At 42.6% G+C, this 24,629-nt stretch overlaps 1 protein-coding gene across 1 annotated transcript in view; it reads right to left on the bottom strand.

The window, feature by feature from the left end:
* LOC139606676 (dachshund homolog 2-like) overlaps positions 1 to 23,618 on the bottom strand; it is an 86,694-nt gene extending 63,076 nt beyond the window's left edge. The window contains exon 1 of the mRNA XM_071458946.1: positions 22,627 to 23,618. Within this exon, the coding sequence (XP_071315047.1) occupies positions 22,627 to 23,306 (680 nt within the window). The 5' untranslated portion in view covers positions 23,307 to 23,618. The remainder of the gene's footprint in view (positions 1 to 22,626) is intronic.
* Positions 23,619 to 24,629: the final 1,011 nt, after the last annotated feature.

Here is a 24,629-nt window from a genome sequence, read left to right as displayed (position 1 = left end):
GGATGGAGGGATGGGGGGGTTGGAGGCGGAGAGGAAGAGGGAAAAACGAGGAGGAACATGAGACGAGTTGTGAGGGATTCACACACATTCCTGCGTCGGACTGAAGTTTGAGACCGAAGACGAAAGGATCTGAGGAAGAAGTTAGAGTCAGAGCGGTTCATCTTCAGAGCAGCGCCGTTCCCACTGCGACCCGGACTTCAGCTTTCAAAACTTTTCCACCAGTGTGTTTACTTACACTCCAATAATCCAATTATAACCACATTAAGGCTCCTATTATTTCAACTATCATGTAAACACCTTAACCGGCTTATCTTATTGGATTTAGTGTTGCTCCGGCCAATATCTGCCTTTTGAGGACGAAACACTGTTGAGCTGAAATCATGAAGTGCAGCTTCGGAGCCCTGAGTGGTTCTGACCAATGAGAGATTCAGCCCATCTTCTACAAATCACATTTCTATGCAACTTATTTGCAACAGCAAATGTGTTTTGAGGGAAACATAACACTAACTAGATTAAATCTCCTATAAACATAGTCAGGAAATGTTAATGTGCATGTTTCTGAGCTGCAAATATGTTGACACTGATTGATGAGGATCCCACAAATCAGTCCTTTAGTTGATTGAGTTGATTGAGCCCTTCTTTGGTCGAATGGAAATTTGTTGGCAGCTATCTGTTAATCCAGATGTGTAACACACTTTTGTGTATGAAAATATTTCATTAAAAGCTTCATATTTTTACAGCACTTTTACCCTGAACTTCAGAAAACACAGGGATTTGCTTGTTTTCCGAAGCTACAGTGCATTTAATTGTCTCGGACATCATTCATTACTCTTCACTATGTTATGAACCAAGTAGTTAATTGGGAAAATAATCTGCAGATGAATCAATAATGGAATAAAAACAGTACTTTCTTACAGCCTGACATGTTCCTATTGAAAAATAAACTTGGCAGTGCTGCCTTCTAAACAAACTGTGTACAGGCAGCGCTGTTTCTGAACTGTGCTTATTACTTATTGGCCAACATATACAGTCAGCTGCTACTAGTTCTGGAAACGGTGAACAGAGCGGCTGCTACTATTCTGGTTGTTTTATTGATATCATTGCGTTATCATTACACACAGTAAATGTGGATTCTGCTTCAGAAGTGGTTTGTAAAGCATCAACTGGTGAAAACTGGTCCACGCAGCCATGTTTTACACATTTGAGCTGGAGCGTCACTTAAAGTTTGAATAAGCATAACCTGCTTACAGCTGGATTCCTTGTTCATCTGTCACATTACTCGTCATGTGTTCATTTAGTCCTTCAGTGCATCAGAACTGCACACCCAGTCGCCGTTAATAAAAACCAGCGTTTTCTAAATGGACTCTTGATTGGCAGGTGGTTGTCTCTGATAAATCACAGCTGGCGACACAGCAGCAGGTTACAGGCTTCAGTCCAGCCAGTTTCCTGACGACCACTGTGTACTCTGTCTCTGCCTGAGTCCCAGGCCGAGGCTAAATTTACTCAGTGTGGGTTACATGCTGGAAAAAAGGTTAAGAGCTCCTGATATAGGCTGCATAAACACACATGGCCTTTACTTCTGCTCCAACTGCACTGACTCTTTTTAAGAATGGTGCTGTATTTATCCAGGAAAATGTTTCATGAGCATGTTTACGCTCATTTTTAACGACTTCCTGTTGCACATTCTCACACTCCCACACATTCACAGCCACAGTGTGCTGTTAGGCTGCTACACTGCAGACTGTACTGGAAGCTAGGGGGTCATTGCCTTGCATGATGGCACATTGGTGGTGTTTATTAAGGAAGAGGAGGAAGTCTGTAACATTCGTCCCCTATCTAGACGTTGTGCTCTGGGTTTCATGACCACATGCAGTATGATTACTGATGGATAATGGGCAGCACAGTCATTCTCAAAACACAAACTGCAGCGATTAAAGCTGAAAATTACTCTTATCTATGTGAACGGGTTTGTTGATGGCCAGCTGCCTGTGATTTATTCTGTTGAGTGCACAGCAGAAAATACAAATGAAAGACCTCAAAAATTCTGGTTCAGCTGCAGCAAGTCAGAAACCTCTGTTCAAGAACATAGAGCAGTGAGATAACTGTAGCTATGGTCCACGCTAGCCTGTATCAAACCTGTAACCATGGAAACACCTGTAACTAGTGTCCATGCTAGACTCTATTAAAACTGTGCCCATAGAAACAACTGGAGCTAGCATGCTACGCTTTATCATAACTTTGACCAGAGGAACCACAGCTAGTGTCCACGGTACACTGTATCAAAAGTGTAACCATAGATACAACAGTAGCTAGTGTCTAGGCAACACTTTTTCAAAGCTGTAACTATGGAAACAACTGTAGCTAGTGCCCATGCTAGACTCTATTAAAACTGTGCCCATAGAAACAACTGTAGCTAGCACGCTACGCTTTATCATAACTGTGACCACAGGAGCCATAGCTCATAGTGTCAACGCTACACTGTATCACAACTGCAACCAAAGAAAATTCTGTGACTACAGTCGCTGCTGTGCTGTATCCAGCTGTAACCATAGAAACAACTGTAGCTAGCATGCTACGCTTTATTAAAACTTTGGAACCATAGCTAGTGTCCACGCTATACTGTATCAAAAGTGTAACCAGAGATACGACAGTAGCTAGTGTCTATGCAACACTTTTTCAAAACTGAAACCATGGAAACAACTGTAGCTAGCACGCTACGCTTTATCATAACTGTGACCATAGGAACCATAGCTCATAGTGTCAACGCTACACTGTATCACAACTGTAACCAAAGAATATTCTGTGGCTAGAGTCCTGCTACGCTGTATCCAACTGTCGCCTAGAAACAACCGTAGCCAATGTCTGTGCTACACGTTATCAAAACTGTAACCATGGAAACAACCATAGCTAGTGTCTATGCTACACTGTATCCAAGCTGTAAACTGTAAACGACTGTAGGGTCCATGTTGGCTACACGGTCTCTACAGTAGCTGCGATAAATCCCAGTAAATCCTCAGACATCACCTCAAAGTCTTGTTAGAGTTACACGAGAAGAACAATCAGTGTGATCAGCTTCAGTGAGCGACTGTACGTCTGCAACAAAACAAACATTACTGTGATTTCACCTCAAGGTTGTAATCATGAATTTAAACAGTGATGTGATGAGAAACCTCACAAAGCCCTTTGTTGGCAAATGAAACCTCAGCACTGAACGAAACCTTGTCACAGAAATGTCACGATGATCTGATACAGTTCATCATGTCTGATGTAGCTGATGTAAGAAAGAGACATATTGTTCTTTTCTTTTCTTCTACATCTCAGCAGATCTACCACACCGAACACTGGATTATGAGATATCCTGTACGCTCATGCTCACCTCATTACATTACGGCTCGATTCATTACACAAGATAACTATCGCACTCACCACTGAGAGTTATGTGTAAAGGTTGGATGGTCACCACTGGCATCCAGAAGGCATCAGAATACCTGTGTCTTCATCAGATCACCTGCTGCCTCCTCAGCTGAGTTCAGAGCTAATAACTATGACACCACGTCACGGGACAGACTGGATTTAAAAGTTCAAATACCAACTTTGAACTGCTCAAAGTATCCCACAGTGTACCTCTAATATAACTCAGAAATACACAAAATAAACACACAATGTACTACAAAATAAATCCAAGAATTAATAGTATTAAAAAGACCAAGAAAGAGACAAAATTCACAATATTAAAATGCAAAAATAAGAATAAGAAATACTGCATGAAGAGACAGTGATACATAAAGAAAATCATATAATCTAACTGGAACTAAAATAACATAAAAATATTAAATTCAAATTCAGAGTCTGGACTTTTCCAAGCAAACACACGTCTCTCTCACACAGTAGTTGTTGCTTACATAGACGTTCTCTCTGTCCTGTAAACTGCAATAAACCCAAACACACACAGACACACCGTAAATCTCACCATAATACGCCCTCTGAGTGTACGTGTGTGTGTGTGTGTGTGTGTGTGTGTTTTATAGGTGTTGTAAATTTGGCTGCCGGCGTTGTTTTTATCAGCATATTCGCAAGCTGTTTAGCCAACGGTGCAGATGTCACTGTTACGACCACACACACACACACACACACACACACACACACACACACACACACACACACACACAAGCAGAGCAACACACACATAAAGAAGTTGTACAGAGAGAAACGTGTACACAAAACACACACACACAGGGCATTTGACACTGTTTATACAGTGTGGTATGTGTGTATAATCCTATCTAAATTCACCTGGTTGTGTGTGTGTGTGTGTCTGTGTGTGTGTGTGTGTGTGTGTGTGTGTCTAGGTTGCACACGTGCAAGCTGACCCACCATTTGCATCTGCCTGCGTAAGCCGGCGTGATTTTTCTTTTTTTTTTTTTTTTTTTTTTTTTTTTTTTTTTTTAAACGTATGCGTGTTCGGTGTGCATGCATGCAGGTGTGTGAAGGTCAGCACAAGAGTGTGTGCGTACCGGAGTGTGTGTGTGTGTGTGTGTGTGTGTGTGTGTGTGAGAGTGTTATTTGATTAATGCTGAGAACCGTGGAGTGTTTAGAAAGAGGTCGTGACCTTTCAGCTTCCATTCAATCAGACAAGGAGAGAGAGAGAATACCTCTATCCTCTTTTTTCCAACCTCACTCTCTCTTGGCTTTTTTTTCTTGCCCCTTGAGAATCTGATAAGCCTTAGTCAGCACACACACACACACACACACACACACACACACACCAAATGCTAATAAACCGACCTCCTTATTTACCTGAGGTGCAGCGTACGCTCACTTTGTGGCCAAAAGTACGTGGACACCCCTGTTGTTTTGGTGAGAACAACATGTAGTATATTTGCCAACCGTGTGCTTCAATATGACAATAACGACATGCGAGACAAGGACGATGACATCATCAACCACAGGTTCAAAAACCCAAAAGATCGTACAGTGATCTGTACATTTACCTGACGACAGCCTCTATGTGCTGTGTGGATTTTGTCAGAGGCAAAGTCAGAGGTAGTTATTCGGAAGCTGCTTGAAAACAAAACAAAATCTGAACAATGGAAACGAAAGCGGCATCTAAAGATTAGTTTCATTATCGATTAGTCTGCCGATCAATTAATCGTTCGCAGAAAAGCTGTGAACATTTTCCCAAAAGCACAAAGTGACGTCTTTGTTGTGCTGAATAATCTGAAGATATTGAGTTTAAAGCAGAAAATACTCCCAGTAAAAGAACAAATGTTTGGTGTTGTTGCTGGAAAAGAAGCCTTAAATGATTAATCAATATAGTTGTGGATTAATTCTGTCGGACCGTCTGATCAATTAATTAATTAAGCTATACAGCTATAGTAAATGTTGCTTGTGTCTTTAAGAAGACCAGACAGAAGAGCTGTCTTGCTGTGTGTGTGTCCTCACAGATTAAAACAGAGTTTCCCAGTTTGATGTGGAAGAACTTGCTGAAAATCTTTGGGTTTTGAACTGTTGCTTTAATAAAAACAAGACATTTAAATGCATCTCGCTGGGCTTTGGTAAATTTATTTCACCATTTTCTAACATTTTATAGTCCAAACATCGAATCCATTAATCCAGGAAGTAACTGGTACATTCACTGAGAATGAAAATGACCATTAGCTGCAGCAAGAAAATGTCACCTATGCCATATTTCTCCTGTTTTTGTGTAGTGCAGTGTGCGATAAGCCTTCAAACTCAAGCAGCTGTCACTCAGACCGGCCGTCTTATATTTGATCGGTACCTGAAACAACACACCAGCACAGCCCCTTGCGTTGCCGGAGCCAACCCCTGCAGCTGAGGTTGTTATAGCGGATTAATGCCCACGGTTTTGGAATGAACGTCCAACAATCACATGTTCCTCTAATGTTCAGGTGTCCACATTCTTTTGGCCATGTAGTGTAGCTCTCGCCGCCTCCATCTTTTATCCCCTGATCTTGTCTTTCTCTGAGTCAACACTTTCTCCCCCCCCCCTTTCACCCGTGTCATCTCTTTCCCTTCCTCCTCTTCCTCCTCTTCGTCTCTCCTCCACTATCTGTTAATTTGCTCTCTATCTCTCTCTCCTCTCTTTGAACCTCTCTTTTAGCCCCTGCGGCCCCAGCCAATTACACACTGTTTGTCCACCCGTTTTCAATAAAACACTGCCTCCCTCCCTCCCTCTCTCCCTCCCCTCCATTCCTTCCCCTCCTTTTTCTATTTTCCTCCCTCTCTCTCCGTCCACCCCCGACTGCTTCCGTCCACTCCCGTCTTCCCTCTCCTCCACCTCCGCCCTCCCTTCGTTCTCTTTTTTCATTTTTAATTAACTTCTTTTGTAACTTGGAAGCGACCCCCCTCCTTCAACATGCCTCTTCCACTCCCACACTCACTCTGTCTCTCTCACAAACACACACACTGAAACACACTCGTCTGTGTGAGCCTTGGCCTTCGTCGGTGCACACAAACACACATGTAAATGGAGGTTAAACATGCTATTTACATATCAATTACAGGCAGACACCGAATCAATGATTAATGCAGGCTCAGATTAGCGCCAGGCCAGCTAGTTTAACCGCTGTCTGCTGGGGTTTAACTGCCGTGTCCAATGAGTTAAAGATTTTATACATTTGATTGAGATTTGACGGGTTCTTATTTAAAGTAAATGGATTTTGATTAGTTTCAGTCTTTGAATCAATGACTTGTGTCAATTTGTATTAGCGCTGCTACTCCTAGTTTAACTGCTATCTGCCAGGGAGATTTATACATCAGATTAAGATTTAGATTAAGTGAGGTTTGCGGTTTTCAAGTAATTGAATTAATTTGAATTCATTTCTGTGTTTGTGTCGGTAAATTCTTGTAGTTTGAATCGGAGTTTAGCCAGTTAGCTTAACCGCTACTTGCTTTTAAAGAAGGAAATATTTTACACTTTTGATCAGAAGTTAGTTTGTGCATATCATGATATAAGGTGAGTTCTTGGATCATTTTTGGATCAACTTTATTCACTCAATCAATGTTTTGGTGCCTTGGATAAGGGTTAGCTGAGCCTGCTAGCTTTAATGCTATCCTCTGGGACAGCATAGCATAATTTACTCATTAAAAGCTTGATGAACTTTAATATGTTTAAGATTTATTTCAATCATTTTAAACTCAGAACTATCTCAAGAAATGAAACTATTAATTAAAGTTGATGAACCAGTGGCATTTTTGAAACGAGCACATGGTCTGTTAGCTTAACACCCTCAACATGCTAGCTGAAACCGCTTTAACCTAATAAAGGTTAATTCAACTTAATCATTTGAGATTTAATCATTTCAGAATTAGAATTATTGATATATCTGAATGAATTTTAACTAATTTAAGTCATAAATTCATTACTTATTGCAGGTTGGATTAGCACTGAGCCTACTAGCTTAACTGCTACCAGTGAGACAGGTGAAGAATCCTCTTTCTGAAATGATTCAAGGTTTAAATTTAGATGTAGAAATATCTTTTTATTCAAGAAAAGCAAAAATAGGTTAAACCAGAGAATGGCTGAGCAGCTAAAAGCATAAAAAGACCATTTGGCTTATAAATACAGATCCACTAAACCAGACATGTGTAGCGTAAACTGAACACCATCATAATTAAAACCCAGTTAATGAATGAACAGTATGCTGGTCTTTGTATGTTCCACTGTGCTTTCATGTTACAGTATGTGGTTTTATTGGTCTGACTGTGCTTTTATGTCAGGTTGCAGTATGTGATTTTACTGGCTTTAGCTGCAGTTTAATTTTACCTTACTTTACTATAATCCTGCAGGCTACTCACATGTTTTTCATGTGTATTTAGACAGAAAACAGCCAGTTCCCTGGACGACAGCTCGAAGGATCCACTCAGATCATGAGATGTTTTGTACCATTTTAGATTCTGTATTTATTTTTGCATTGTCTAGTGATGAGTGGTGGAGGGGGCAAAGGTCATGCATGCAAGGACTTAAACCATAACCTGCAAATTCACCAGCATTCATTTCTTGTATGTGCTTAATATTCATTGTTTACTTTTGCTTCAGTGTCTACAACATTTTTCCCGCACCTGTTTCTGCTTCTTAATGAGGACATTTTCATCATTTGGTTAAAAGTAAGGATAATCTGAACTAACAACCTACTCACAAAAGGTAGAAGAATCACTGTCAATAACAATAAAACATAAAAAAGTTAAAAATTGAGGGGAAATATTCAGGAAAAACGATTTCTTCCAGCAAATTTCTATCTTTTTCAGGAAAATCTTGTAAATTTGATGAGATTCCAAACAACACTTCCCCCATCCATCCCTCTTTTTTCATACCTGTCCCTGTCTCTCTTTTAAAAAGGTGGACTGCGATGATTTATCGGTGACACCAATGTGTCAAAACTAGAAAGAAAAAAAAAAAAAAACAAGGAGAAGGTGAAAAGAGAAAAATAGGTACAAGAAAAAAGGAGGGGAGAACGGAAAAAAAACAAAAACGAGAACGACTGAGAGAAAAGAGAACGAAAGACAAGAAGATATTGTGCAAACTAAGACCAACCAACAGTTGCATTGACACAAGCATGGACACCCACCACACACACACACACACACACACACACACACACACACACACACACACACACACACACACACAGCATGGAGGGTTTTTTTGACAGCGAAGCATGTATTGTTGTATTGTTTCCCTTGAGTAGAAAATTACAGTGGACCAGATCGCTTCAATGACAAGCTATCAAAACGACAGCATGTATGCCTGCACACACACACTCAGACACACACACACACACACACACACACACACACACACACACACACACACAGCTTGCACTAGGCTATCACATATACACGAGTTAACATACAAACACATTTACACACAAATGTACCGTGCCGCTACTGAATGACAAGCTCATAGCTGCAAAAACAGTGTTTTCAGATATTCACATTAGGAACTCTCTCCCTGCTGTTGAAGCTGCAAACTGAGGACACAACAAAAGGCATTTAGTGGTTAAAAAAGTGTATAAAAGACACACATCCTTTTTATGCTAATATGCAGGTGCTTGTAAGTTTACCAGCTATAACATAAAACAATTTAATTCCCCTCACGAGATCAGTAATCTATCTATATTTTGTTATAGCGCTAATTCACAGTAGATTTGGAAACATTTGGCTTCAGCTAAAGGAGAAAAAAAACACTTATTAATGCATCTATAAATACTTCCTAATTTACCTGCTCTCATTATTTAAGAACAGCTGGACACTGTAGCTTCTAGCTAACGTTGCTCAAACAGGTGGAAATAGTGCATTAGTTGGGGACTATTTCCAGCGGCGGATTAATCCACATTTGTTGCACTAGCGAGTATTTGATGCAGCAGGACAGTGTGTGTGGGACTGAGTGAAAACAAACTGCAGTGTGTGTGTTCACGGTGATGAAAGAACATGTCACCCAGTGCAACAGTGTGACTCACTGATGTGTTTTTAACAGTTTCTGGACAACAATGGAGCTCTATGGCTCAGAGGAATAAGATACACCAGGCTTTGATACACGCACAAGACGTGGTAGTAGGAAGCATCCATTGTTCAGTTTGGTCTTTTCATTTGCAATAAGGGGAGAATTCCTTTGAGGAGGAAGTCGGGGACCTGATGCAGTGATTTCCAGCTTTAAAAAAAACATTTACACATCTACAATACAGACAAATGTTGTCTCAACTGTGTCAACGTGCAGTTAAAGGACCTGTGTAACTATGGTTGTAAAGTAGACCTCACTTTTCAACCTATCACTGCCTTGAAAGGACTATTTTTTAGTATTTAAAAATCCTGATGACTGTTTGAGTGTTTCTCTTTCATGTGAGGCAACTTGTCTTCTTTGATATCACCAAAGAAAACAGATGAAAACTCGTTCTTGTCTTGTTTTGTTCGTGGAAAATATATAATATATATATATATATATATATATATATATATATATATATATATATATATATTTATATTTATCTATATAACAAACAGTCTTGATTTACAAAGACCTTAAATGTGCTTTTTCCATTTTCAACATATTCAATATTCAACCAGACCTCTGATTCATACATGGACCTTTAATTAAATAGTTATTTTTTAATTGATCAATCAATTTTCTGCTTCTTGTCCAAGTCCAGGTTGTCTTTAATGCTGCAAAAATAAGATATAAATATAAAAAACTACATCAACTTGGTAAACTATTCAAAGTCTCACTGGTTTTCATTGATATTTGTCATAGTAAGACCCTGAAAATGGTGTTTCATTCTGTTCTATGTGGTATTTAAAAGTTCTTAAAAAGTTTTAAATCTAACTCGAAGAGACGCTTTAATCTGTTGTTGACAAAGAAATAGAATTTAGAGACTCTGGATTTGAGACAAGCTGTGAACTGGAGGTGAAAAGAAGAGAAAAATGTGTAATTTTGATGATGAAGTTGACATTTTCTTAACTTTATTTTGTGAACATCATTTGTTACAACTCCATTTTCTTGTCCTGAGTCTCTTTGTATGTAAACAAAAGAAGAAACAACAGGAGTTTTGGGAAGTTGGCACTGGAGTGTAGCGCTAACATGTTTGTTTGCTCACACACACACACACACACACACACACACACACACACTCCCACGGCAGTACAATGATGAGAACCTCTTCCTCCATAAACGTCTCAGTCAGTTTAACCACTGTTATTATTCTAATCATGATGACATGTTTTTAAATGGATTATTATACGTTTTCATTAATAACACGCTGTCTGGGAAGGATTTTTGACGCGCGGGGTGGTGGTGACGGACACACACACACACACACAAAGACCACGCACACTGTACATGTGCACAGCAATAAAAACTTATAACACACACACACACACACACACACACACAAAAGCCACACACGCATAAAACAGGAAAAAAAAAAGAAATATGTGCAATAATAATAATAAAAAATTAGTTTTTAAGAGAACACACACACACAAACACACACATGCATGGCCCTGACATGTTTTCACACTGCTAATTACAAATTACACCAAGTTAAAGTTTTTGTTAATAACACGCTGTCTGGTAAAGTTTCTGTATGACGAGGACACTGGTGGGCGACACACACACACACACACACACAGATATGCATGTATGCTCTTGTCATGTTTTTAATTGATTTCAGCTATAATTATTTTTGTTATAACACACACACACACACACACACACACACACACACACACACACACACACACACACACACACACACACACACACACACACGTCTGTACGTCCTGGCATTTTAAAAATGGATGATAATTATGTTTTTTCTTTTTCCTGTTTTTATTAATAACATGTTGTCTGTAGGAAAGCGCACACACACACACACACACACACACACACACACACACACACAAACACACACATCACCTGTCATCCCCCCGCTGCCCTCTCTTTACCCTCTCTCAGCTCCTCCTCTCTGTCCTCCTTTCATCTCCTCCTTCGCCTCTGACCTCCTCCTCCTCTCTCTCTCTCTTTGATATTGCAGTTTGCGGATGCCGCTCGCTCTAAACTGTAAATCTGTCGGTCGCTTCTCTTTTATTTTTTTTCCTCTCAAACACACACACACACACACACACACACACACACACATACACACCTCTGACAAGCTGTCACAATAAATAGACAGATAAGACCAGGTGGAGGAAGAGGAGAGAGGGAGGGAGGGGTAAATCACAAGAAGATTGAATAAGAGAGGGATGGCAGGGAGGGAAAAGAGGGAGGTGGAGGAGAGGAGGAGGGGATGAGAAGTGAGTGGGAGAGGAGAGGAGAGGAAGAACCAAAAGAAAGAATATACAGAGGGGAGAAAAAGGAGAGGATGGACAGATGGAGCAAAAGAAGGGAGGAGGAGGAGGAGTGGCAGGAGAGACAGTAATGAAAAAGAGGAGTGAAAAATAAAAAGAGAAAAGCAAGAAACAGAAAGAGGGATAGAAGGCAGGATAATAAATGAAAGATAACAAAGACAGTAGAGGATGGATAGATGACAGGGGAAGGAGGAAAAGAGGAAAAGAAGAGGAGAAGATAGGATAGAAGAAGACAGGTGGAAAGAGGAGAGGAAGAAGGATAGATGAGAGGACAACTAAGGAAAGGAAAGGGGAGAAAAGGATGGAAGGAGGAGGGAAAAAGAGGAGAGGTGAGATGACAAGAGAGGGGAGGAAGCAAGAAGACGGACAACAGGGAAGAATAAATGGACTGGCAAGATGGGAGAGGGTGAAAGAAAGGAGGAGGAGGTGAAGGAGGAACAGTAAATAAGAGGAGCAAAGAAAGGATAAAGAAGGATGAAAAAAGCGAAAGGAGACAACAAGAGGAGCAGAGAGAGAGGAAAGGAGGAAGGAAAAGAGGGATGGAATAAAAAGGGAGAAGAGACAAGAGGAGGAATGAGAGGAGGAGGAGGGAGGTGGCAAAATATGATGAACAGATGGACAGAGATGGAAGATGCAGGAAGTAAAGAAAGTGGGGGAGGAGGTGAGGAGAGGAAGAAAGGAGACGACACTTAGAGAGTTTAACAAATAAAAGAAAAATGAGGAAGGGGGTAAAAAGAGGGAGAAAGAGGAGAGAGGTGCAGGAGGAGGAATAAAAGATGAGAGCAGAGGCAGAAGAGGAGGAGGCGAAAGGATAAGAGGAGGAAAGAGATATGAAAGAAGGAGGAGGAGGAGGGATGGAGAGATTACCTGGTGAACGAGAGGAAAAGCTGTTGTGACACTCCCTAATGCGATTTCTAAACCAATCTGCTAAGTGCACCTAAGAGACTGTGTGTGTGTGTGTGTGTGTGTGTGTGTGTGTGTGTGTGTGTGTGTGTGTGTTCACAGGCATCAAATAATCTTGTTGCAGACAACACCCTCCCTCCCTCCCTCCCTCTATCACTTTGAGCACATCTCCATTAAACCACCTGAAAAATGCATCTTTGTCTTTCAGTGAATTTCATACATTGATATTTATTGATTGATCTCAGTATTGATGAGGAAAACTGAGCTCATCAAATCAACAACCTAAGACTTTATATATTCCATTTTACATCTGTAAAATTATCTGATATTGATTCATTAACAAACACGACATCTGCTAACAACTCTGTCCTTGAAATGAAGTTTCTACGCAACTGGACATCAACAGTAAACAGGTTCTGGAAGAAGAGAAACTGCAGCTGGATCATGTTTTCAATCAACACAACACATTTCTTTTTCTTTTCTAAAGAATCCACCTGCAGTGACTGTGGTTATGTTCAGTCACTCACAGCGAGGTTAAGGTTAAGGATAGTTAAGGTCAGTTAAGGTCAGTAATGGTTGGTTAAGGTTGGATAAGGTCTGTTAACATCGGTTAAGGTTGGTAAAGGTTGGTAAAAGTCTGTTGAGGTACATTAACGTCGGTTGAGGTTGGTTAAGGTCGGTAGACATTGGTTAAGGACTGTTAAGGTTGGTTAAGTTTGGTAAAAGTCTGTTAAGTACGGTAAAGCTTGGTAAAGGTCTGTTAAGGTACGTTAAGGTTGGGAAAGGTCTTAAGTTCGGTAAAGCTCTGTAAAGGTTGGTTAAGGTTGGTTAAAGTTGGTTAAGCTCAGTAAAGCTCGGTAAAGGTCAGTAAAGGTTGGTTAAGTTCAGGTGAGGTTGGGGGGGGAGGGTTAGATTCATCAGGTTGACACTAATGAATGCTAATGGTGCTCCAGGCCTGCTGGGTGTGTAAATACACAATTGTTTGCTAACACATTTCCCATGAGAAACTATTGAGACGATGGTGCTGTTCTATTAGTTCTGCTGCCCCCAAGTGGCCAAAAAGATCAAGCAGTGCTGCTTTAAATCCTCTAAATTCCCAGAAACAATACTGAGGAAATGACGCTACGTTTCAAATGTCACCGCTGTCATTAACTTGTACTTATGATTATTACATTTAGTCACTGTTCGGCTGGTTAACCGGTACCTTTATGAGCTGCAGCCACATCACTGTTTTATGCTCATTCAGTTGTTGAACAACAAATCAAGCCATTTTTTGGCTGCATTAAAACACAGTGAGGGTGATGACAGGAAGCTGGAGAGGGCTGAGTGGAGGTTTCAGCAGCTGAGACTCAGCAGACTAACCAGGCTGTCTGTGCTGCTGCCGGCCAGATGTTGGCTGTGATGAACTGGTCTGTTGTTTGCTGATAAACAGAGGAGGAAGAGACTGAACCATTTTAAAGCTGTCTGGGTTCTACAGTGTGGATGGAGATCCTTAAACAATAACCTGAGAACACAAGTGAGGGCTCATCATACACAGCTTTTAAACACAGTGCCTCCCTCTGTCAGTTCACACTTTCTTGCTTCATCCCTCTATAGGTACAGCAATGATTAACTGATTATCCATTACTGATTATACATTAATCATTTAATTAGATTGAAAACAAATTAGCCAACATTCCTGAAGACGATACGTCAGAAAGTGTTTCTGGAGTTTACTGTAGTGGCTTGTTGCACCAGTAGGTGGTGCCTCTGACTGTTGAACACTTCTGCTTTAAGTTTTGAAAATTCAACTGAGCTGTTTCCTGTCTGGCTCCGTTAGCTATATGACGCTCATGCTAACGCCAAGCTATCAACACTGTGGTGATGAACTGTATAAGCAATGCCCCCCCCCCCCCCCCCCCCACCATCCCGCCCACTTTGAGGTGTACAAATGGCAGGAAATGGTGACAGATTTCATGGACTGATAAAGGTGGCGTGACAGTATTTGTGCATCCCTGGGAGATCTTGCCTCACCTGGGCAGGTGTTTCCAGCAGCTGCGCTAACGTTTGCTACAGTAAACAATGGACAAGTCAGGGCCATCATGTAAATAAGTTACGCATATTAGCTCATATAAAACCAGGAAACTATTCATCCACTGTGGGGAATTATTCTGTAATGTTACAGGTTATTTACTGTTGAAAGCTACAGCACTGTTGCTAAAGAAAACTGACTTGTTTTAATAGTTAACGCCAACCTTCAGTCTGACATGATTTTATTAGGAATAATAATAATAATAATAATAATAAATAACAATTTTTGGAGCAAACATAGGTTAGTTGTTAAAAAGCTGCATTTTATAAATAGATCATGATAAACTTGTGATTAATAAACATGGCCAACGATTAAGAAAGCTGCTTAAAAACACTCTCTCTCTCTCTCTCTCTCTCTCTCTCTCTCTGTCATTATTAATGTCTCTCGCCCCTTCCTTTTCGCCACCGTCCCTCTCTCTCTGAAAAGTTAGAGACTGAAACAGCCTTTGTGAAACATTATCTATTTCCCAACACACACACATGTTGACCTGCCTCTCCCCTCTTGCTGTTTTGTTCAGCCCACACCCACACACACACACACACACACAGGGGGAGAGGATCAGTTCTTTTCCGTGGTGACAGAGGGTCATATTTCTTGCTTTGATCTTCACCTCTCTCTCTCTCTCTCTCTCTCTCTCTCTGATCCTTCACTCTCCTCTCTCTGTTTTCATCCGGAAAACAGAGAGAATAAAAGAGAGAGAGAGAGAGAGAGAGTGTATCTTCTCTCTGTCTCTCGGCCTGGCTTGTTGGTAGGTTGGGAAGTGAAGCATGAAACCGCCTCCTCTGCCCCTGAGACACATCAGCTCGCAGCCACCACTGCTGGATAGACAACGCAGTAAAAATTAAAGCGCACACAGGATGTGAGGAAGCTGCTCGGTTTACATGAAGACGTGTTGGAGATGCAAACGTCTCTTACTGTCCATGAAGACGTTATCCCTCTATCAAAACAGAAGCTCTTTGTTCTTATTTTGGGGAAGTGAAAGTTTTAAATAAAGACTAAACAGCAGAAACCAACCTGTGACAACTGAAAACACAAACAATATATACCGAGCATTTTCTATGGTGCCGGTTTATTTAATTGAGATGGAGCCAGATATTAATGACACAAGCTTGAAACCTTAAACAAACTTCACTTCAAATTAAAGTTTGCACTGAGGCGCAGGAACAGAAAGACGTTGAGTGCTGTTCAGCGAACCTGACACATTTACAACGACATATAAAATCATATGTTCATGGGCAGTCTATTCTAAATAAATAGGGCTGCAAGTGACAAATATTTTCTTTATTGATTAATCGTTAATGTTTATAAATCATCAGAAAATTGTCACGTCATCCTACAGCACGTCAAACGTCTCCTTTCGTCCAAAGGCAAATGCTCGACTGTTAAGAAGCTGGAGGCAGAAAACATTTGACATTTTGCTTAATCAATGATTAAAATAGTTGCTGATTAATTTTCTGTTGACTGATTGATTAATCGACTAGTCGTTACAAATGAACTGTTAAAGATCATCAGGGGACATTATGGAGGGTTGGTGGAGAACAACAACACAAACTGATCATCTTCACTGATAAGTGTGATTAATGAGCTCCAATGGTGTCTGATCGGTCACTGTCTGGCTGCTAACACACACACACACACACACACACACACACACACACACACACACACACACACACCTTCACGCTGCAGTGACATGACCTCAGCTCCCCGCCGGCCAACGCTTTAACCTTTATCAATTAACCAACAGCACAAAGCGGAGCTGTAACCAGACACACACACACACACACACACGACAACCTGCAAAACACACACCAACAGAAACAACACACACACACAACAACACTGACACATACAGGCATTTATGAACGCTGCCGCAGACACACACACACGGAGATGTAACCTGACCCAGTGTGACAACTGATAGCTCTGTTTGTGCTAGACAGTCTCTCTCACACACACACACACACACACACAGAAGACATACCTCAGCCAGAAGGCAAAACAAGTGACCGTGTGTGTGTGTGTGTGTGTGTTTTACAAACCACTGTGCTCCATTAAAAGAACTTAATGCTCCATGTAAAAGAATGAAAAACACCAAATTGATGCAGCGAGTTCACGCTGAGTGTGTGTGTGTGTGTGTGTGTGTGTGTGTGTGTGTGTGTGTGTGTGTGTGTGTGTGTGTGTGTGTGTGTGTGTGAGGCTGCAATGCTTCAACAAACCAAAACGACTTTGCTCCCCCTGTGTTGCAGACAATACGGCTCCCATCATCTGTGTGTGTGTGTTGCTGTGTGTGTGTGTGTTTCTGTGTGTGTTGCTGTGTGTGTGTGTGTGTGTGGGCTCTAACAGCCTGTCGTGATAAGGAGAGCTGAGAATAACACTCCCGACATCAGCAACCCTCCCTCCTGTCGCTCACTATCGATTCCGTCTCTCTCTCTCTCACACACACGCACACACACACACACACACACACACACACACACACACACACACACACACACACACACACACACACGAAAGCGAGGAGGTGACAGGGAAGAAGAATAACCTCTGCCTCTCCCGCTCAGACCAGAACAGCTCAGACAATCCCGCCCACGCCGCCCAGCGACTGGCCAAGCGTGCCTGCAGGTTCTAGGCACTTTTCAGGTTCTTATCTGTCACGCAGCGCCGTCACGGAGGCGTCTGATTGGTCACCAAGTTGTTCTGCAGCAGTGACAACGAGAGCAAGAACAAGGAGTCCTGCAACAGATGGTCTGCCCCCCCACCCCACAGAGTCCTGATCTCCACGCCACGGAGTCGGTCTGGGATCTCATGAGGAGACCGAAGAACGCAGGCAGGTTCTCAGAGATCTGCCTGATGAGCTGTGCAGGGAGAACAGGTGCGGTTCTGAAGACAAGGAGGGTTTCTGCTCTTTCTACAGAACGAATCCATCAATAAAAACTATTCCAACACTTCAGCTCATTATACATTTGACTTTAGCTCAAGTTCAGTTCAGGCTCAGAGAAACACAACGGTAGAGTTCAGTATCTGAACTCTCTCATGTCCTACGGCTTCTCATGTGAGGACCTGCTGCTTTTCTCTGTTTGATGTGAAACTAAACTAAATATCTTAATATTTTATTAAAGGCTCTGAGCCTCTCTTCTGATTGGCTGACTGTTTTCTGAATGATCCAATAAAAATATCATTCCACTCAGAGAAACCAAATCCTGCAAGGTTGGATGGTGGGTGCAGGTGGGTGGGGCTTGGACATTGTTTTGTTGTGACATCACAAAGTTCCAGAAGTCCCGACGGCTGGTTTTAAGGCTCAGTGTCTGAATACAGGCTGTGTGCATTTCTCTGTGGACTGAGGCTTTGATACTTTCACAGTATTAACATAGAACCTAGACCTGCTTTATAATCAAAAAACACATGGACATCTACCTTTAGACTGTGTGGAGCTTTAAAAAAAACCCAACAGATAAATAAAAGACCTTAAAGGACACGTCTCGTAATCGTCTATATTTTACTATTGTGATCAAATCCCATGAAAAGACCCATCTGTAGACAAGCCGTGCAGACACACACCGTCCTGCTTCCACAAATACTCACTACAGCACCAAATGTGGATTAATCCACCAGCGAAAATATTCCTTCACAAATGCACCACTGTTTGTTTCTGAAGCACGACGGTAGCCAGCTGTTTTAGGAAATTACTGAGCCTTGATTTAAAGAATGAAAGTGACAGGGTTTTAAAGATTTATGTCTTCAGCAGGAACTAATGAGCTCGGGGCTGAGAGCCAGAGACGGAGCAGAGAAGTCACAAAGTGTTGAGAGAAACTGAAGCTCAGTGATGCTGGTGGAGAGCAGGACGAACCACTGCTGCAGATGTTCAAATCCAGATCTTTGCAAGTTATTCTTCATTCCTGTGTGAATTAAAAAAGCCGCTCGACAAAAAACTTCCAAACAAACTTTTCTACAGAAACAAGGATGTTGGCGTGCAGTGAGAAATGACCTTTTAAGCTGTCAGCTTATTTGAAAATCTACAGCGAACAGTTGATGTCATCTCCTTTAAATAACTCGTATTTAATTTTCCATCTTTAGCAGGATGTGTGGGAACTCTGCTTCACTTTCTGCAGCGCACTTTATTTCTTTTTCCTTAATCGCTGCAGAAAACAACATGGAGAGCACTTAAAATAAAAAAAGAAAAGATAAGTTAACATACAGCTACTGTAATATCGACCAAAAATGGCGCCGGATGTACAAGTGGACGTAAGTGGTCGTTGCTTTTACACACACACATACACACACACACACACACACACAAGTGGTTACCAAGAAGGTGAAGGATGCAGAATCCCAGTGGGAAATTTCTTTTGAGTATTTAATTTTTTCCCTTTTCTTTTCCCAGAGAATAATGTCAAGAGGGAGAGGGCGAGAGAGCATCAGAGAGAGCAGGAGAGAGAGAGGCATTAGAGGAATGTCAATATGATTGGAGAGAGCGGAGTATGTGTTCGCTGTGCGTTCAACAACAATAGCTCTCCAGCCGTGTTGTTCCGTGCGCATTCACCATTCACATGATCCATTATTACCCCTGACATGTACCGCTGTGTGTGTGTGTGTGTGTGTGTGTGTGTGTGTGTGTGTGTGTGTGTGTGTGAGAGAGAGTGAGCGTGTGAGAGAGTGAGAGAGAGATTGAGATGAAGAGACAGTGGAGAGAGAGGTGAAAGATGGGGATAAAGAAGAAGAGACAGAAATACACCACTGATTGTGTGTGTGTGTGTGTGTGTGTTCACAGAAAAGAAACAGATAGGGGTGAGAGACAGAGGGTGAGATAAAGGGAGAGAGGGAGACTGGGCGATAAAAAGAGTCAAAAATAGCAAAAGACAAAATGAGTGAACAGATGGATGGAAACAAAAAGACAGAAGAAGAAGAGAGAAGAAGAAATGACCCTGCTCTTCAAAAACAGGGAGAGGACTGGACATTTCACGCTTAATAAACTGTCGACTAGTGTGTGTGTGTGTGTGTGGTCAGCTAAAAAACAGAGGTCACTCCCCAACAATCCAGCGGCTCCACAGCAACACAACACACTGTTAATAATTAGCCGCCACCTCAGACCAGCCAATCACGCGCATCTTTCCACGAAATGAAAATATCAAGCACGGCTGAAGATGACCACTGGCCCTCCCACCGAGGCCCCAATGTCAAACTCCAGGATCTTTCAAAGTGTTTCCAGAAATAATTCGAAGCACTTCCACGAACCTTGAACATGTCTGTCCATCCTCCTCCTCCTCCTCCCTTTTTATTGACGTTTTTTTTCTGCCTGAAAAACTGCAACGAATGCGTCAGACCTGCAACTATTATTACTGTGAATTACTGTGATACTTACAAATCTTGAAATTCTCAGGCAGGTTCTGTCTAGTGTTCTCTCCCATTTCAAACAGGATTTTTGGACCCTGGATGTGATGACATCCCCAGAGAGTGGATGTCACACTGAATCTGAAAATATGTGTATCATGTGTGTGTGTTCAGATGTGACTGAGTTATGACTCAGAGAAGGAGGGCGATTTTTTTACACAAATTGCTCTGAAGTGTTGTAAAGTGGCTTAATTGCCTGGAAATCATTGGGGCAAGCAAATGCAAACAATAACAAACTGTTTTCTGGGCGCCGTCATGCACCTGCAGCCGTCACCCCGAGCCCCGTCCCTGCCTCACCTCTCTCCCTCTGACGCAAACTAATGACTAATTTGTCTTCATTTTGGTTTTACTTTCACACAAGAAAGTGAAAGCTGCTGAGGACAGAAACAAACTGCAACAACGCCTCTCGCTTTTTTTTTTTTTTTAGGACTAAATCCAGCTCATGTTTTGAAAATATCAGTGAATCTCTTGGTTTCCTGACTTCCTTTTATAAAATCCATGATATTCCAGGAATTCAAGGACAGTTTGGAAAGAGTTGAAAATATCAGAACTGGATGCAAGAAAATGACATTTTCCCTTTAGAGCACAACAATAACAACACAAATCTAAAACTTTTTTTTAAATCAACCAGTCGACTGAGACAGGATGCTGCTTTAGTTTAAAAAAATAAAAGCACAACATCAGCGTCTGTAAGATTTATGATTCATAAATTCCTTGGCACAAACAAACGAGTCCTCTGTTCTTTCAGAAATACTAATTTTGTGCAGCTTGTTTCCGATGACAAAAAAAAAGAGCTTTTACAAGACAGGAGACATGTTCATCAAATCACCTGCACCGTTACTCAACAGTTCATCTCTCTGCGGTGAAAATAAACAACTTGCTCTTTTGCGTTTCAGCTCTTTTGCAGCTGCGAAAGGAAGAAGCAATTTAGATCATTTAGGAAATTAGAGACATTTCAGTGCAAAAAAAAAAAAAAGAATTAAAAAGGATATTTCTATTTCAGAGCAGTTTCAGGAAATGGAAAGCTTTGTGTCAGTGCTGGCTTTCACAGCACTTATCTAATTTAACATTTTGCTGCTTAGGTTTTCATAAAAACTGAATTAAACCCTTAAACTTTCATTTCTGTTGCACAAAAACAAACAAAAATACTTTAGATGTTTCAGTGCAGCCTGCAGTGAGGCAACCTGCGCTCAGGTAAGATGCTGTTACCTCTTGTCGCAGGTTATTATCTCTTTAATATGTAGATTTTTAAATATTCTGACACATTTACGAGGCCATATCTGTGTTTTAAGAGCAAACTGACTTGTTTCAAAATGGTGGAGACCCACAGGACGTCACTTAGGTGTTTTAATTTGAAAGGTCAAAGCAGTGAGTTAGGCAGAAACGGTGTGAAGGAGCAGGTGACAGGTAGGTGGTGGGTGTACAGTAGTTCTGTGCGTGCACACACACACACACACACACACATCCATTATACGTAACAGGCATTAAAACACACTCTGTAAAGTGTCTGTTTACACACAAACAAGCATTAAAGCTGCATTTCTCCAACACACACACACACACACACACACACACACACTCACTCAATTTCTGCTCAAATGCACAAACACCCTCTCACACACTAATACTTACATACACACACACACACACACACACACAGTCTGGTGAGAAACAAAGTAATGGATTATGAGTGTGATAAGCTTTTCCATAAGTAAAGTCAACAGAAGGAAGCTGCAGCGGGTTGTTTACTGTCAGTGTGTTTCTCATTTACTAAAACACCAGAATAATGGAGCTCATTTAGCAGCACGCACACACACACACACACACACACACACACACACACACACACACACACACACACACACCCCAAAATAAAATACAGAATCTGCTGATAATAGAACAGGAAGTTGTGTTCAAGAATATAATTACTAATCAAAATGTTTGTGTATCAATAAATATGAACTGTCACTTTCTGTGGGAACATCACTGAGACACGGGCAGATGAGACTACACACTGATCTCTAACAGGAACTGGGTGGAGGTCCCAGGAGGAATATTACGGGACCATCATGTTGTCGACATGAGGAGATCACTTGCTGGGAACCTGTGCAGCTCTGTGAGCTCCAATATGAAGGATAATGAGGAGCATGGATGAATATTTGAGGAATATTGACAAGAACACAGTGTAAAGTTGTAAGTGAATGACCTCAAACACACCTCAAGTCCCTGAGCAAGTATTACCGGACCACAATTTAAAGTTAGAGCGGAAATCTGCACAAACACACCGGGAAGTTGTTAAGAAAATTGCAGCGATGCACTTGAACTCCCCGTCCAGGTTTGGGACTGTCGGGGCTGAAATGTAATGAGGAGCAAAAGTGGTTGGAACGAGCACCGACCTGGCGCTGGTGCAGTCCTGGTACAGCGTCTCGAAGTCCTTCCTGGAGATGAGCTTGCAGCGGTTCACGCCGGGCTGGATGGCGCCGAGCCCCCGCAGGACGCGCACCTGCTCCACGGTGCACACCACCGGCGTGATGTCCAGCCTCTTGAGCTTGGTGTAGACGGTGTGCAGCCCGCCCACCAGGTGCTTCAGGAAGAGGTCGAACACCTGCGGGAGGCAGATGAGCTCCTGGCCGTCCACGCTGAAGCTGGCCACCTTCACGCCGTGCACCTCCACCAGCTTGCACTCGCTGCACAGACCCGGGCTGGACGAGGTCTGCGCTAAGCCGGGGGAGCCCGGGGTCAGGCCGGCCGCGCTGAGAGAGCCGAGTCCGCTGAGAGGACCGAGAGCGGCGCCGCCTCCGGACACCAGCGGGGCGGCGCCGCCGTTGCCCAAGCCGGCCAACGCGCCCCCTGGCCCGGGCAGGAAGGCGCTGAGCATGCTGCTGGTGAGCCGCGGGGACGGGGACAGGGAGTGGGAGTGGGAGTGGGAGTGGGAGTTGGAGTTGGTGTGCGGGCTGGAGGTGCCGGTGGAGGCGCCGGAGGTGTGGAGCGCGTCCGGGGCCGAGCGGTACAGCGCGACCGGAGTTGGGGTGCCCGAACCCGGCGTGAGGAGCGGAGGGGAGCCGGGGAGCGACATGGAGGAGGCGGTGGTGGAAGAAGTGGAGAGTGGCGAAGGCGCACACACACTCTCTCTCTCCTCCTGCCTCTGCCTTCACACACTCACACACTCTCTCCTTCTGTCTGTCTCCAGTTGGGAAAACACTTGTGCGTCTTTTCTCCTTGTCCTCCCTTTCACTTCTCCCCCCCTCTTCTTCTTCTCTCGCTGTAGTTTTCCTCCTCTCTTCCTCCGCTCGCTCCTCTTCCTCTCCACGGCACGCTGTCTGTCTCGTTATCCGCGCGTGGAAAGCGGACTGTCCGGTCTGCGCGTTAACGCGACTGGATCAGGCTCCGGGTCAGCCCCCGTCCTGGCCCCGCCTCCTTCCCGTGTGACTGACAGCCACCTGGACCAATCAGAGAAGACTTCATGCAGGACTGAGGCTATGATTGGCGAAGAAAGAAAGGGAGGACTTTATTACACTCCACTAAGTGTGTGTGTGTGTGTGTGTGTGTGTGTGTGTGTGTGTGTGTGTGTGTGTGTGGAGGGTATCGGTCAGATCTCTCCTTTTGCTGTTTCATAAACTTTCTCACGAGTTGCTTGATTCGCTAACGGGAAGTTTTTATTTTGTTCTTCTTCTTCTGTTTTTTTAGGGTCGAACCTCTCAACCCCTACTCTGCGTGTGTGTGTGTGTGTGTGTGTGCGCGCGTGCGCGCGCGTGTGTGTATTTGTGTGTCCAGTTGTGGCTCAAATGCGAGCTCTGGTGGCGGGACGGACGCATGTTCCTCACACACACACACACACACACACACACACACACACACACACTGACCTCTGATCAGTGAACAAGTGATGAGACTGCAGGTGGAGAGGAAAGGTGGGATAGAAAGGAGGAAGGAAGGAAGGAAGGAGGAAAGGGAGGAAACTGGGGTTGTTAAATAAGGAAGAAATGGAGGGAGGGAGGAAAAAAGGAAAGGAAGGAAGTGGAAAAATGATTTAAAAAAAGAGAGCAAGGGAGAAGGGAGCTAGGAAGGAGGGAAAGAAGGAAGGAAGTAGGAAAAGAGAGAAAACTAAATGAGGTGATAATTTCTCTCATAGAAGAAGAAGAGGACAATTATTAAAAGAGAGAAGAAGAGAAGAAGAAAAGATCATGTAGTGCCAAAGAGAATTAATTATGTGTGTGTGTGTGTGTGTGTGTATGTGTGTGAGTGTGTGTGAGTGTGTGTGTGTGAGTGTGTGTGTGTGTGTGTGTGTGTAAGCAGTGAAATGGGATTGAGTGGTGTGGATTACAGACAGACGGGGTTTTATAATCCCATGTAATCTCATTACAGCGAGAAAGTGACTGACTGAAAGAGGGAAACAGAG

This window comes from Trachinotus anak, unplaced genomic scaffold (genome assembly GCF_046630095.1).
Source record: "Trachinotus anak isolate AG129_WGS33_773 ecotype Australia unplaced genomic scaffold, CSIRO_AGI_Tana_v1 ptg000023l, whole genome shotgun sequence".
NCBI lineage: Eukaryota > Metazoa > Chordata > Actinopteri > Carangiformes > Carangidae > Trachinotus > Trachinotus anak.
Note: the sequence above shows the minus strand (reverse complement) of the source record. Positions and strands in the feature narration are given on the sequence as shown.